Raw genomic sequence first — 15,877 nt, 5'->3', positions numbered from 1 at the left:
CAGCTGGGTGTGTCCGCAGGAAGGGGGCTTGAGAGCCTGTCACAGCAGCACAGTGTAAAGGAAACCCAGGCTGGTGGGTCAGGCAAGCTCAGTGGTACCCCAGTACATCAGGTGGCGCCCCGGAGGTGGGTGCAGGTAACTCATCACAAGTACTTCATAGCACTGAACTGGACACAATTTAACATTCAGGAATCAGGAAAAGCTTATGTGCAAGTGAAAAGTACACAGAGAGGAAAACAGAGAAGTCCGGGTGTTTATTTTTCTCTATCAGCCTCTACAAATTTGTTCTAGGGAAACCAGAAGTAAAGGGATACAGAAGCTATATCCTTTCCTCCCTCATTATTTCATGAGACATTCACAGCCCCTTAGACTCAAGGTGGGAGCACAGACAAACTGAACTGTCAGAAGAAAGCAATCTCAATATAAAGATTACTTCAAAGCTTACAGTCGTCAACATCAGCCTTCATAAACAATTGGCCCAATTCTGTCCTATAACTCAAGAATGCAACTCATTAGCTCAAGTTTTGCTAAGTTTAACAACTGTAAATATGCCACAACTTTGCTGACTTCAATGAAGTCATGTCGTACTTACAGCCGTGTAACTGAACACAGAATTTTGCTCATTCACTTCAATGGGACATGTAAACTTATGGGGGAAGCAGAATTGGCCTCAGTGCTTTAAAGAAATACCATCAACTTAGTAACATCAAATAATAACTTCCTTTGAAGATTTTGTTACCTTATTGCAAGTAACATCAAGATAACTATAGATGAGACAGAAAAAAATATTCTCAAATTTCCAAGCTTGATTACTTTGCATATCTGACAGCCCTTTGTATGTAGTCATTTTCACAATTTTCCCTGTATAGTCTGTTTGTTTGATTTCATCAAAGCTAGTAAGAAAAGTACCAGATACCTTATTCACCACTAGGGTAGGTCTGTTGTTGGTAGCAACAGAATAGTTGGTAGAAACTATTGTTACAGGCAGGTCTCTAGTGTTTGTCACCATGTTACCTAGTCCAACCCAAACTCTCAGTGCAGATGAGTTGCATCAGTGTAATAAGGGACTTGCACTGGTAGGCTTACCCTGGTTTGAAACATTTATGCTGGGGATTTGCACCAGTGGTAAAATGTCTGAGCCCTTCCTGTAGTGTAGCTTCCACCACTACAAGAAGTTTATGGGTCTGAGTTTTGCTAGTATAGATAACAGCCTTTGGATCTCTTTACAACAAGAGAAAAAAAATGGGCCAAAAAAGAAAGCAAGAGACTACATAACTTGACAGGAGGATACAGAGGCAGGTGTAGTATCCAAAACCACTTCTCATAAACTGGAAAAATTAGTTGCGGTGACAGTGTCCCTTCAAGCTATCAGAGAGGAAAAAATAGCAGAGCAATGTAAGGACAACCACCTAAAAAACCAAACAGACAAATCCCTACTCTTATTGTAAAGATCAAACTAAACAGTGTTTCAACCAATGCATCATGTATTTAATCACATATTTATGAGATATTAATAATCACATCACATTGAACAGTATATTGGATTAAAAACGGATTATGGTGCATTTGACAATCTGTAAATGGACATCATCTATTCCAGGCTCAAGGAGCAAAGTTAACAAGAAGAGTCAATGATCAAAGCAGTTTTTAATCCTACATAATTACATTTTTTAAAATTTTCTCTACCACTGTTACTGCTATGTGTAGTGTGCAAGTGACACCACTTACAAGTAAGAAAGCATTTGATAAATCAAAAAACATAGCTCAAAGTAATTTGATATATATTTCACATACAAATAAGATATAAGACTGCACTAAAGAAAAAATGTCACAAGACAATTTTAAGGAACTGAAAATTATAACCCTCTAGGCATCTTTTGAAACTTCTATAAATGTGATAGAATCCAGATGACAAATTTGGGTTGCCTCACAGGGACAGCAACACACTGTGTTTTTAGAAATATCTGGTTATGGGATTCACTAAACAAGTTCTTATAAAAAACATCCAGGGAAACCAGTGATAAAGCAACAATACGTCTCAACGCCAACATTCTTAACTCAGTATTCCTGAAGTCCTAATAAATACTTCCTGGCTAAAAGAAGTTTTACCCATAAACATTTACTATCTTCATAGTCTCAACTGCTGCCAACCTAAGAGTTTCACACCTCCCAAGCTACCCTCTTGAAACACAAACACACTCACTACCTATTAGGGTATACCCTTCGGTTTTGCAACCACCACCCATTCTCCCTTTTCCCAGGAGTTTTTGCACAGCAACAGCACGCTCCAGATGAGCATGATGCAAACACAGGTAGTGTAGGCACCCGCGCCCACCCCCAACTCATACAGAGAAGTCAAACGGGGAGTAGGCTACCCCCACACCCAGAGGGGTCAAAAGTGGGGTGTGTAGACTACCAACCCTCCCTTCCCACCCCCGCACAGAGGAGCCGGTGGTGTGTGTAGGCTACTCCCTCCCCACACGCACCGGGGGGGGGGGGGGGCGGACAGACGGACATCCGCTACCCCCTGCACATGCAGAGCGGCGGGCGGGGGAGGGATGTACGCTCCCTCCCCCTGCACGGAGGAGCCGCGTGTGTGTGTCCAGGCTCCCCCTCGGCACATACAGAGGGATCAGGTGTGTTTAGGCTGCCAAACTCTGCCGCCCCCCCCCCAACGCACAGGGGTCAGGGGAATGGACGCTACCCCCCCCCCACGGGCCGGTGGGGGGGGGAGATGTACGCTTCTTTCCCCCATACACAGAGGCCGGAGGGGCGTGAGGATGTAGCCCCCCCCCCGGGCCTTCGTTTCTTCCCCCCGCGGGGAGAGGCCGGAGGGAACCCACACGCGCTCTCACCCGCGGTCCGCAGGGCCGTCTCCGGGCCGGAGCGGGGCTGGCTGCGCTCCGCGCCGGGCGAACAGGAACGGGAGGCGGGGCCGGGAGGACCCGGGGGCGGCCTCTGCTCCCCTCCCCGCTCGGGCCCCGGGAAAGAGGAGGGGAGGGGAGGGGAGGGGGGGAAGCAGCGAACACGCTGCCGACCTCTCCCCTACTGCCCGCCCCCGCCGCGGGCCAGCCGGAGAGCGCGGGGCCCAGGCGGCGCCGGGCCCGAGCCAGGCCGCCCGTCCCCGGCGGGCGGGGCGCCGCTCACCTCGTTTTGCGGCCTGCTGTAAACTCCCTCCCCGACCCCCGGCCGGAAAGCGCGGAAGGGGGCGGGGGGCCCAGGGTCCCTCAAGGGGAGGGCGGGATGTGAGCCGGGCCCGGCGGCGGGGGGGAGGGGGGAATGGACCTAAGCCCGGGGATGAGGGGAGAGAAAAATCCCACACGCTTTTTTGTGGGGTGGGGGTGGGGGTGAGAAAATGTAGCCTGGAGAAGCCCCTCCCTCACGCCTGCACATTTTAGGGACGCTGGCATGAACCCCCGCCCCCAGCACTGCCCCCCTCTATCCGCACAGCCCTGTTGGGACCAGGCAGGAGGGGCCCGGCCGGGGGCAGCAGAGAGGACAGAGGGCACAAAATGCCTAGCAGCCAGAGAGGGAGGCAGATGGCAGGGGGTGCCCTTCTCACAGGAGCCCCGGCCCTATGAACAGTACCGCAAGAAGTGGAAGGGGGTTTTGTGGGATATCCACATAGAGCAGGCCCCAGTGTACAGCACCTGGCACAACAATCCTGACTGGAGTAAAGCTTAGGGACCCCCGGGGCACGTAAATCAGGCTCAACAGCCACCTCACTGCCGAGGTTCAAGTGAACCCGTTCTACACACCCGAGTTGGTCAGTGCAGGGATTTATTACACCTCTTATCCAGCTTTTGATACGGTCATACACAATCCCTCCATTTATACAGGGTAGGATCTCATTTTATTCTTTTAATTAGTGGTCAAATATAGCATGACAGTTTTATTGTTCAGGAGCACCAGATGGTAATTGGCTAGTGGAGTATTAATTTTGGGGCCCATAACATATGCCTTTTTAAGTTGTATGTTAAAAAAAATCCTTAAGAGAAACAGTCTGGGTTTGATGAACGACCTATACACCTCTTCATTTTTTGTTCTTGTAACATATATAGGGTTAGAGCTAAAGGCCACTGAAGTCTGGCCGTCAAATATTTACAAGTGTGGCATTCTATATGATGGAGGGGTGTGCTGAAGTTGCAACTGGCATGGTACAGAATGCTTCAGAGGCATCAAGTCAAACATTCTAGGTATTTTCACAATATAGCCTAAAGACACTACTAGGATATAGCAAGGAAAATGCTAGTTTAAAGGATGTTAACCTATTTTAAGTCCCTATTTTTAACTTTCTAAATGGAAGCATACTCAATGTAGCATAGCAGAAGAATGAATGGTACAATATGTACAATTCCCAGACAAGAGCATTTACTCAGAGTGGGGATTTAATTAACTCATCTATGTTTACAGGGTTATTAGAATGTTGTAGTTGTATAAGCATGAAAACTGGAAATTGTATTACCCATATGGTGCAACTCTAGCGTGTCAACAAAATAAGATATTTGCAGGGAGGCTAGAAGTAGGACAATATTGGTATTTTGAGATGTGTAAGATGCCATCTGTATTTTAGCCAAGACATAAAACTCAAGACTCTGATCACTGTGTGATCAGAGGATTCCCTGGCACTTTTCACAAGAGTTCCCTGGCCAAAATTCCAGCTTGTTCAATTATGATCTGAGAGTCTAGGTATCCTACAGTTTCCATTGGATTTAGTGTCCTTTGTGCACAGAAAGAGTTTACATCAGAAAACAGTCTTAAATATTTGCACAATAGACTGTACTTTACTGTGCTTACTACATTAAAATGAAGCGGAAGTTTCGTTCTAGGGCTTGTGTATTTCTTCATTTATCTAGTCATCATGGACATTCATTGATAATGATTCTAAATCCCGAGAGCCATAAAATGAAAAAAAAAACCAAAGCACAAGATATGCCATCAGCTAAAGAGCTAATGTCTCATTCTTTGGTGCCCTAGTTTCCATTTGGTGATTAGTTAGTGGCCACTTCACGTTTGAGTCTCAGGCCAGTTCCTGGTGGACAGGTGTCCACTTCATAAACAGCATGCATTTTGTACCATTGCTTGCAGGCTTAGCAGCAAGGGCAGTCCTACACTTACTTAAAGGTAGTCCTGGTGTTCAGGTAGATGGGCAGGGCAGGAGAGCGGAAATTTGCGCTAACAACATTGCTATACCTGTCCTGTATATAGAGGATTAAGGAGCTCACATATGCAACGATTGCCTCTCCACTTTTACAGGGATCTCACTTGCACAAGCCATTCAAAGTTGTTACTGCATTGGGGAGCCAGAATGCCATCTACTCTGGACAGAGTGGATTGTAAGAGCTTACTTTAGCAGTCTCCACTTAGTAATCAGGAGTGTTTTTTTGGCCTTGGCATCGCTCGTAAGCATACTGGCACAAGAACAATAAATGTTAACATGCAGTGTAATACTTAATGCCCATAATTAGCTGTGGAAATCTCCATAATCCATGAAGAGATTTTACTGGCACTTTGCAACTATACTTCCCAACAAACATCAGAACCTGGTGCAAAGCATAAAGCTGAGCCTGTTACTATGCATGACCCATGCTGCTCCCCACACAATGGGTTGGCTTGCTGATGAAGCAGCAATGCTAGGTGCCAGTACAATGTGCTGCCATTTGGCAGACCCCAGCTAGTTTCCTTGTGCCCAGGCTTTTGCTCCCAAGAGGCCCTGAACACCTGCAACGTTACTTCAATTAGAGCTGCAAGTGCCAAGAACTTCAGAATTAAACCCCAAGTTGGAAAGAGCTGAGATTGTTGTAGAGGGGGAAGCTCAGAAAGTGCAATCCAGGGTAGATGTGGCTTTAAACCATTTTATGCCTCCTGAATTCTGGGCCTGCCCAGGCCGCAGCGTAAGATTACAGCAATCCCTGGGGTTGCTGTCAAAGCTTTCCACAGCCTACTGGATACTCCACTCCCAGAATGCTCTAGCTATGGTCCTGCCCATCCCCAGAATCTCCCCTTTTGTCCCTGGTACACTTCTAGAAGCTGCAAGGGATTATGCCAGCTCTATGTTGTCCAGGGAGCTACACTGCTCAGAGTAGCAGCATAAAGGGGACAGAATGCAGACCAGGAGTGAAAGAGATCACACTGGAGGGGACAGGAGTGTTGTGTCAGTCCAGCCAGTAAATCTGCAGCACTGATGAGCTCCACAGGGCTCTTTACAGGCTTCATGAGCAAGGAGGACATGACTGTGACTCAGGGCCTCATGTCTGAGCAGAGGTGGCAAGCTGGGAAGAAGTGAAGTTTCCTACACGGAAAAGATAAGGAGTCCGATCACAGGGTAGCTGGTCCCTGTGAATAGGCCAGGTTCAGTGCCCCTTTGTCTGAGCAGGTGGGGGCAACAGAGACAATTAAAGGAGGCAGGGCTACTCCATGGGCCTATAAATGCATGTCAGAGGACAGGAAGAGGAGTGATTGGGGCAGGTTGTGCCTGGAGAGAGGAACCACAGAAGAGTGATGCCCAGGAATAAGAGGCCAGGTGTTCTGGGAAGCGGCCCTCTGGCAGGTGTTCCAGAAGGGAAGCAGAGCTGGCTGAATGAGAACTGGCTGAGAGAAGGGAGCTGGCTAAGACTGGGAAGCTGCAAGAAGCAGGATTACTAAAGACCCCTCGGAGGGGAGGCGGTGAAATTCCAGGACAAAGGGTGAGCTGAAGGACTGTTTTAGTCTATTATGGGCTTATATTTGGACAAAGAAACATACTTAAAAGGAGCCTGGGCATTGCAGTGAGTGTTGTTAAGCTGGGGAGAAACCCTGCCATGTCACACATGGTGCAGAATGCAGAAGGGGAGAGCGAGGTGGATCTCTGTTGCCTGGCGAAGAGAGGGAAAACGCAGGCAGGGGGATGCAGAAGCTATCTTTGGCCATGAGGTGGCAGCCCCTCTATTACAGGTCCCCCTAGAAAAGCCCAACTCTTTTCTTACGGGAGGACTAACTCTAAGAAGAGTTTCAGAGTAACAGCCGTGTTAGTCTGTATTCGCAAAAAGAAAACGAGTACTTGTGGCACCTTAGAGACTAACCAATTTATTTGAGCATAAGCTTTCGTGAGCTACAGCTCACTTCATCCAAAAGCTTATGCTCAAATAAATTGGTTAGTCTCTAAGGTGCCACAAGTACTCGTTTTCTTTCTAAGAGGAGTCACACACAGTAGTGCACTGTATATTAACACATGAACATAGCAATTACCATACCCTATCAGTGCTCCCTCTAGTCCATCATCCTGTCTCCGACAGTGGCCTTCCCCTGAAGCTTCTGGTACATGAATCTTCATATGGGACAATTATGGAATAACTTGTCTGTTGTGGAAAATCTCTTCCCAATCTCAGGCAAGAAGTGGTGGCTTTATGTCCTGAAGTATGAGGATTTACATCCCTTCTAAGTTTGTACAGTGGCTAGCACAATGGGACTGTGATCCACGACTGGAATCCTTAGGTGCTACCACATAAGTAACCATATAAATGTCTAATCCCTTTTTGAATCCTAAACTCTTGGCCTCACGGATATCTTATGACATTGTGCAAAATCATTTCCTTTCATTAATATGAAGTATGTTGCCTTTCAGTTTCATTAACATCCCCTATTTACCCTCTGTCATAACATGAGGAAAAGGAGTGTCTAATTTACCCTCTCTATACCCTTCATTCTGTATATCTCTTTCATGTCTCTTCATCTCCTCTCTAAACCAAGAGACCCAGTCTTCCAACTCTCCTCATACAGAAGGCCTTTGCCTTTCTCCAATCTATTTTTTCCAGATCCATTGAGACAGGGCAAGGGGACCAAAGACAGGGGGTAGTTTAATAAGCAAGTTAGCCACCTAGGTGGCTAAATCCTATTGACAGAATGAAAACGGGGCTTACGTGATTTAAGCATGTAGGTATTCTTGAACACTTTACCTAGTGTTCCAGATGAATGTGCATACCACCAATTGGTATCATGGCATTACAACACTAATTATTTCTATACCCCATTCTTTAGACATCCTAACGCTGTTTGCGCTTCGATTTTTTTGAGAATGCCTGTGACTTCCTCAGGCTGTGAAGGTCAATCTAGTCTGAGATTTTTCACCATCCAGCTGGGGACATAAAGAGAACTGACAGGCTTAACCCACAGAACGCCAACAGGGTAACGAGAATAACTAAGTTCCTGTGTGCACTGGCTGATAAGAGGAAGGAGCAGCAGGGCAGGCAATGGTATTTTGGTTGATGCAGTTCTAAGACAATGCTTCCCGCTGCATCACAGCACAGGCACCAGTGACTCTGAAAAGCCACCGCTACATCATTATCCTTTGTACTGCATTACAGACCAAGGCTAACAGCAAAAATGCAAGGGAAGGAGGGAGAGGCAGCAAAACTTTTTGCTATTTCCCTCTGATAACTGCCTCTGAATTATTTAAATGCTTTACAAAGGAGGATTAAGAAAAAAATTGGAGTCAAATCGCTCTCTCCTCCTTAGTGAGTCAATCAGACCTACCCTAAGCCACGAGAAATATCAGTCTTTTCCTAGCCTGAAGTGAAGTCTATTCTGTAAGTGTCAAAAGCTACAAGTGTCACTGTTCTATAGGTCACAGCTTAGATGACATGAGGCACCACAGGCTCTGTTACTCAGTCTGTGAGCGAGAACCCCAGTGCACTGCTAATGCCTCAGCCTGCATCCAGAGTTATCTCTGGATTGTCAAAATCCTGTCCCTCCCATCCATGAGATGCTGCTGTATCCTTGGGGCTGTGAACTGCACTCATTGGAATGAGCATGCAATTCCACTAGGGCAGTGAGTCCCAGACTTCTGTATGCCATGACCCTCTTTGGGCTCACCTCTGTTAACACACTCCCCAGGGGTCTGACACAGAGCCCTGCAACGAGACACTACCTGACTACAAATGTTGGCTTCAGATCGGAAAAGAACCCAAGCCCCGGGGTTCAGATCTGGTGGGCTCCTCTCTTCCTACCCATAGGGTTGGCGCAGCAGCAGCTGCGGCCAGCTCACTGTGCCGCGTGTGCTGATGAATCCCAGTGCCTCTCAGCGTGCAGCACACAGTGCAGCGAGTTGGGGGCGGCCAGGAGCATGCAGCCACCTCTTGCTCATCAGCATGCATGTCTCGGGGTCACAACACCCGTCTGGGAAAGGCTGCACTAGGAAGCTTTAAAGGTAATATGTCCTTTTCAATTAGGACACAGCTATATTAGCTCAGAGCAAAAGCTTTCCTACCTCCTCACCATCCTTGCATTGCAAACCATTCCAATCCATATGGATGTGTGCCATTCTGCTTTCCGCCTCATCCCCCCCATGGGTCCTGTTATCTCCATATGGCTACCATTGCTGTAGTATCCACGCACTTTGCAATCTTTATTGCATTTATCCCTACATCAGCCCTGTGAGGCAGGACAGTGCTATTACCCCCATCTGTAAAACGGAGACGTGAGGCAGAGAGGGAGTGACTTGCTCAAGGTCACCCAGGAAGTCTGTAGCAAGAAGGGCACATCTTTTTGGCACATCCTTATTGGCATATCTGAGGGGCCACTCAAGAGGACCGTACGGAGACTTAAATGCAATCATTGGGGACAAAGTGCCTACAAGTCATTAATCTGGCTGATCCCACCAGTCTTGACAGCATTCCCACGCTGTGTGGACTTGCAGATTAAACAATTTAAAAAACACACACACACACACCATTTAAGCAAACACATTAAATTTCCACCCCCAATCTGATTTTTTTTAAAAATGATGTGAGCCAGGGTACAGGTTGCAGAGAGGAGCCCATTTTTCAGTATCTTCCTGAAGAGCAAACCAGAGTTCATCACTGTCTTGATTACAACCCGTTGTAGAACTTGATCCTGACAGCATGGACTCTAATCTGCTTTCAGAGGGAACTGCAATTATACTTATCGATAATTTTGTAAAATCTGCTTTGACAGACCGTGTACTGACAACTTTTCCTGGCAGAAATTAAAGTGGATTTTTCTTCAAGAAGGCCACCCGTCTACACAACCCTAATCCTCCTAGCTCACATATGTTACTGTAACTTGCACTGCACTGAATCCAATTACACAGCCTCAACCCAGGAAAAATCTGCAGCCGTTTAAGAGCAGAAAGCATCAGATGAAAGGGTGTGTATGGGGGGGAGAAGCCTTACTGCAATTTGGTTCTGAAATCTCACCTCTGCAGACAGGTAAATGGGCACTGTCATGAGGAAAATATACCATTCTCCATCATATTAACAATGTGATCCAAACTGCCTGGGTGACATACATTTGAGTGAAGCATGGACAACAGAAAAACCTATGGAAGCCAAGCTGGTGTTACTCCTGGGGGGATTCTGCGTGACTGCGCGCCTGCAGAAAACGGGTTCCCCTGCAGAATTCCAGTGCTTCCCTGACAAAAACGGCAGGAAAGCCACACGAGCGGTGCAGGGGGAGACCATGGGCACAGTTTTTTTTTGGGGGGGGACTGCCCCCCTCCAAACAGAGGCAAGGCATAGGGGGCACATGGGGTTATGTGTCACTACCTCCCCCTCATTTCTGCAAGCGCAGAGCTGCCCAGCTGAAGAAGGCTGAGTCTTGACTCTGATGCTGAACGCTGCCCCCTTGATCCTAGTGACAGTTGTGTTCCCCCACTGCCATGCTGGAGCCACATTTATGTACTGACAAATAAAATTTGCAGAATTTTAAAATATTGTGCGCATAATTTTTTTTTTTTTGGTGCATAATTCTCTCAGGAGTACAACTGCAATCTGGAAATGCCTCACAATTGTTATTTATTCTACGTTAAAAGCAACTTTAAAGTACATTGCTCTGGCGGTACGAACAAGCCAGCAGTGAGCGCCACCAAGCAGCAGGTCTCACATACATTGTGCATGCAGGATTGAAGAAGCAGACAAATAAACTTGGGTTAAATTGTCAGAAATGGCCTTAAAAAAAGCGAGCAAAATTACATGCAAAAAGTGGGTAATGGTTTGTCTAACTATCTGACATGCACCTGGTCACACAAGCTAATGTAAGTTGTGGTTGGATGGTAAAAGGGGAAGGGTATAATGATTTTTGCCAGTTTGTGGACAGCTGAAATTTTTCCCTTTCATGTCCAGAAACTGTGGCTTCAAAATCACAACTCAACCCTTCTTAAGAAGAATATTGAAGCCACCTGTTGACCTCAGTAGGGACAGGCAGTGTTGCCCTTAGTCAGTGGCTAAATATTACATTTGCAGTGTTCTCCATATCGCAGAGACTTCTAAGGGCCAGATCCTACGACCCTCACTTACATTTAGCACTTACTCTGCCAACAGTTAAACTGAAAAGAGCGGGACTGCATGGGGGGTCAGGGGGAGGGGTTAGAATCTGTTCCTAATCTGGTTAGAGATCTAGTGGATTTTTGGCATATTGGTGGGAACACACCTGTCTATTAGTGCAGTTTACACAAGCTGAAGATCTGGCTCATTGCTTCCTAAAGGACAGGTGCATTTTCAAGACTCCAAAATTGCATGTTACCTCTTTGTAGGCAGATTTTGGACTGGAAGTCAGGACATCAGAGTTCCATTCTTGCCTCAGTCAGACTTCCTGTGTGACCTTGGGCAAGCTACTTACAAGTCCGCTTCTCCAACTTGTAAAATAAGGATAATTATACTTCCTCTACCTGAAGGGACATTGTGAGGCTTAACTCATTAGTATTTCAGTGCTTTGGAATTCTGGAATGGAAACAGCTATCGAGATGCAAATAATTGGCAAATTTCCACAGTGCTTTTCAAGCAGAAGGACAGAGTGCTTTACAAACTGACTATAGCAAGGAATAATTCCCTCACCCACCCCGCATACTCCACTCAAGTAGTCAGTCACCTCTTTGGTGGAACATAGTTCCTGCATGACATTGTACAGCAACACCAAATAGTTTAAGAAAGAAATAAAAATCATACACAAGTGACTCTGAAGGCAGAAAGAAAAGGAGTACTTGTGGCACCTTAGAGACTCAAGTACTCCTTTTCTTTTTGCGAATACAGACTAACACGGCTGTTACTCTGAAATCTGAAGGCAGAATTCGCAATTGGTAAATCTGTTACCCCCTCTGGCTAGAACACTGCTAACAGTCATAGGCCTTAACAGCCACAAGCACTCAAGGCCTCAACTTTTATGTTTCATCCATCACCCATCCTGCCCCCAAACAAACCAAACCCAAAACAGCACTTCCAACAGCAACCAGGGTCCTCCAGGGAAGAGTGCAACCTAATAAAACAACAATATCCCTTCTGCAGCACCTATATACCCCTAAGAGATCTTTAGTATTAATCTGGTATCCTGCAATATTGACTGGCATGACCCTGCTTAGCTCACGAGATGCACGGAAATCAGAACACACAGCTGGCAAAGCTTTAGCCTAGCTTCGGGCTTCACCATGTCTGAACTAGTCCAATATCTATAGCAGAAGTAGTAAACTAATGCATTTCTTCTTCATGCTGTTGATGAGTCTGGGTATTAGTTCTTGTATTCTACAAATACAAGGAGAGTACAGACAGACATCCTGAAGTAACAAACTCTATAGCATTGTAAAGCTCTCTCAGTTTCTCATGTCCCTTACCTGGGGAAGTACTGTCACCCACCCCTGCAAACAGGAGGCCCTGATAGAAGCAGCATTATGGAATGCCATGCAGGGCATCCCGAACCCAGCAGCAGAGGAGTTGGCATCGCAATGCACAGGTGAGTTGGGGAGACACTGGTGGATTCACCACTCGGCTGACGCTCTTGTTATTCCATCAATGTGACAGTAAGGCCATATGGTGGCCACAAAGCCTTGAGCCGAAAATAGCATACTTGGGGAAAAGGATGCTTTTTGCATAGGCTCTGGCAAGTCTCCCCGGCACACAGCCTGGCTTCTCACCCTGTGCACTGTAGACAATTTATTTCTTGGTCTCTCCTAGTTTGGGGGAGGAATGGGTCAGTTCAGAAGAAAACACAGGATTCCAACCAAAAATGTGAAGTATCTTCTGCTCAGGGACGGGGGTGTGTGTGTGAGAGATCTTAAACTGCTCAAGACACATTTTCATAACATCCCCACCCAGATAATAGGGTAGGAGGGACAAGATTAAGCCTTAGGCTCACTTGCCCATCCATAGTAACTACCCCTGTAAGCAACCTAAGAACGGCCCTACTGGGTCAGACCAAAGGTCCATCTAGCCCAGTATCCTGTCTTCCGACCTGGCCAATGCCAGGTGCCCCGGCTGGAATGAACAGGTGATCCCTTCCCTGTTGCTCATTCCTAGTGTCTGGCAAACAGAAGCTAGGGACACCATCCCTGCCCATCCTGGCTAATAGCCATTGATTGACCTATCCTCCATAAATGTATCTAGTTCTTTTTTGAACCCTGTTATAGTCTTGGCCTTCACAACATCCATATATCTCCCTGAAGCAAGATTGTTCAGGGAGATATATGGGCGAGGGGAAAAGAAGAGAAACTAAATCAAAACAGAAGGCAATACAGTCCCATGTGGGATGTACTTAGCCAGCTATCCAAGCCTCACATACACCACGGCCCCTTTGTGTGTACAGACTTCATCATGCCTTAGTTATACAGCAAAACACTAATTAGAATAGATGTGCAGAGCCAGAGTGATATCACCCTGGAAGAGTTCTATAGATTGTAACCCTACAATAATCCCACAAACTTCACTTAGGGGATTTAATAGAGACAGTTTCTAAGACCTGTATATAAAGAGCTCATTCTCTTAGTGTCTATAGAAACATACTCAGTTTTTATAGGAGCCTATTGTTTTCATACTGATTGGAGCCGGTCAGACTTTTCCATAAGGGAAACCAGGAACTACTGTCCTCTGCTTTTGTAAAAATATATCCCCCCTTTTTAAACCTTACCTCCTGTGTCAAGTGACAGGAACCCATTTCAGAGGTTTCCCATTCAAAAGAAAACCCGTATTCATTCCAGGTGACCCTGCAGCAGTTACCTTACAAGGGACCCGGCCGGACAGCAACGGCCTGAGCACTGACAGACCCAGCCGCCCCAGCTGGCAGCGGGAGGGCGAAACTCGCCGCGTAACCCAGGCAAAGGCGAGCGAGCACCGCGCATCCGAATGTCATTACTCGGAGCGAGAAAAATCCATCTCGGCCGAGCTTGGGACGGCACAGTACAAATATAGGCCAATGAGCTCACATCCTGCCCGGATCCGGGCGACCAGGGCCGGGTCGGAACATCGCAGGGAAAACACCAACCCGGCCCAGCAGCCCCTCGCCGCGCGGCAAGGCTGGGGTCCGTCCCCCGCCCCCCAAGGCGCCACGCCACACAAAGCAACCCCGCTTCCCCAGCGCCGCTCCAGCCAGCGGAGCGGCTCAGGGTCCAAACCCAAAGCCCCCCGCCTGGGGCGGCGCGTCGCACCCGGGGGCCCGGCCCCCAGCCCCGGGGAACCCCGGCCGGCGAGCCCCGCACTCACATCGCTTGCACAGCTCCAGACACAAAGCCATGGGAGACACAAAGCAGGGGCGGCGGCGGCTCTTCCCTCCTGCGGGGGGCGGCGGACGGGCCACGGCAGCCGAGGGGGGAGTCGCTCTGCTCGCGGGCCCGGGCAAGGCGGGGGGCGGCAGGGCAAGGGCAGAGCCGCACGGGCCTGGCTCGCTACCTCCCTTTGCCTCGCCCCGCCGCGGCAGCTGTGCACCGCCCCAGGGCGGGGCTCCGGGGTAGCCGGGATGGCCACGCCCCCGAGCCCGGCGCTGTTGGGGGCGGAGACGTCACGCCGGATCCAGCTGGACTCCCGCACGTGCTCACCGGGCAGTCCGACCTGAGGCCTCCCCCCACCCTCGCTCTGCCCTGGGGCTGGGCTGCCAGTGGGGGGCTCGGGGGTCCCAGAACAGGGAGCTGGTCCACCGCCTGGTGTGGCAACAAAGCCCCTGGGCTTCAGGGCCCCCAAACACAACCTCCCCCCAAAAAGCACAGGTCCTCTGGTGTCCCCAAGGCAGGGTCAGCTGGTCCCCAACTGTCTGGCTGCTAGATGGGGAACTGGGCTTGGGTGCTCCAGTGGCCTTGCTGCCAGCAGCGCTTAATGTGCGTGTGGGAGAAGGGGGGTGGGAGGTTGTCCTAGACCCAGCAAACCAAAACTAAACGGGGAGCCAGGTGGCCAAGGGGCACGCTTTGATCCCAATTATGGTAGATCCCCCTCCCCCTTTTTTCAGACCACATTCAGCAGTGGCTGCTGGCAGGGGAAATCAGGGATTATGTCACTTCCCCTTCATCTGTATTTATTCCATGCATTACTGGGTCACTGAGAGGTTAATGACTCTGGCCTGGCCCTGCTCTAGGTACTGCTGATATATTAAGAAGGGGAGGACCCCATATTACACACAAACAGCTGAGATCTTACAGTAGTTAGTGAATTACCAGTGCAACATTCTCACCAACAGCCGAACAATCCAGTGGTTAGGGCCCAAACCTAGGACCCAAGAGATTTGTGTTCAATTCCCTGCTCCACCATCAACTTCCTGTGAAGTTGGACAACAATAGGGGACAACAGCACTGCCCTGCCTCACGGGGATAGTGTGAAATGCTTTGAGTGCTGTACTAGATAAGAGCTAAGAATTATTACCTACCTAATAGCAGCTGATTGTCCAGCTACCTCCCAAACTGGCGAAAATAAATGGGCTCTGCAGACAGTGTGCCCAGAAAGTTAGCCGTCCTGGGCTCTGTGGGAGCAAAGTCAAGGGGCCTTTATGGCACCTCCCTTCCTTCTCATTTATAACAAAGGGGTCCAGTTCAAGACCTCTGCCAATCTCAGTTGTGCTTTATAGCATGGAGAGAAAGTTGCTCTCCCAGGTTGAAACCATGTAGGGATTTGTAGGTTAAAACCAGCACCACCTG

At 48.2% G+C, this 15,877-nt stretch overlaps 1 protein-coding gene across 3 annotated transcripts in view; it reads right to left on the bottom strand.

Moving 5' to 3' along the window:
- Nucleotides 1-15,877, bottom strand: part of DLGAP4 (DLG associated protein 4) — a 332,898-nt gene that overhangs the window by 47,321 nt on the left and 269,700 nt on the right. The window contains exon 1 of one of the 3 annotated variants that reach the window (XM_073309844.1): nt 14,460-14,679. The exons of the other annotated variants lie outside the window; for them this stretch is intronic. Coding sequence (XP_073165945.1) covers nt 14,460-14,490 — 31 coding nt within the window. The 5' untranslated portion in view covers nt 14,491-14,679. Of the gene's footprint in view, nt 1-14,459; nt 14,680-15,877 lie in introns of those variants that run through there. 3 annotated transcript variants of the gene reach the window in all.

Source organism: Lepidochelys kempii, chromosome 13 (assembly GCF_965140285.1).
Source record: "Lepidochelys kempii isolate rLepKem1 chromosome 13, rLepKem1.hap1, whole genome shotgun sequence".
In the NCBI taxonomy this organism is placed as follows: Eukaryota; Metazoa; Chordata; order Testudines; family Cheloniidae; genus Lepidochelys; species Lepidochelys kempii.
This window is presented reverse-complemented; position numbering and strand designations above follow the sequence as displayed.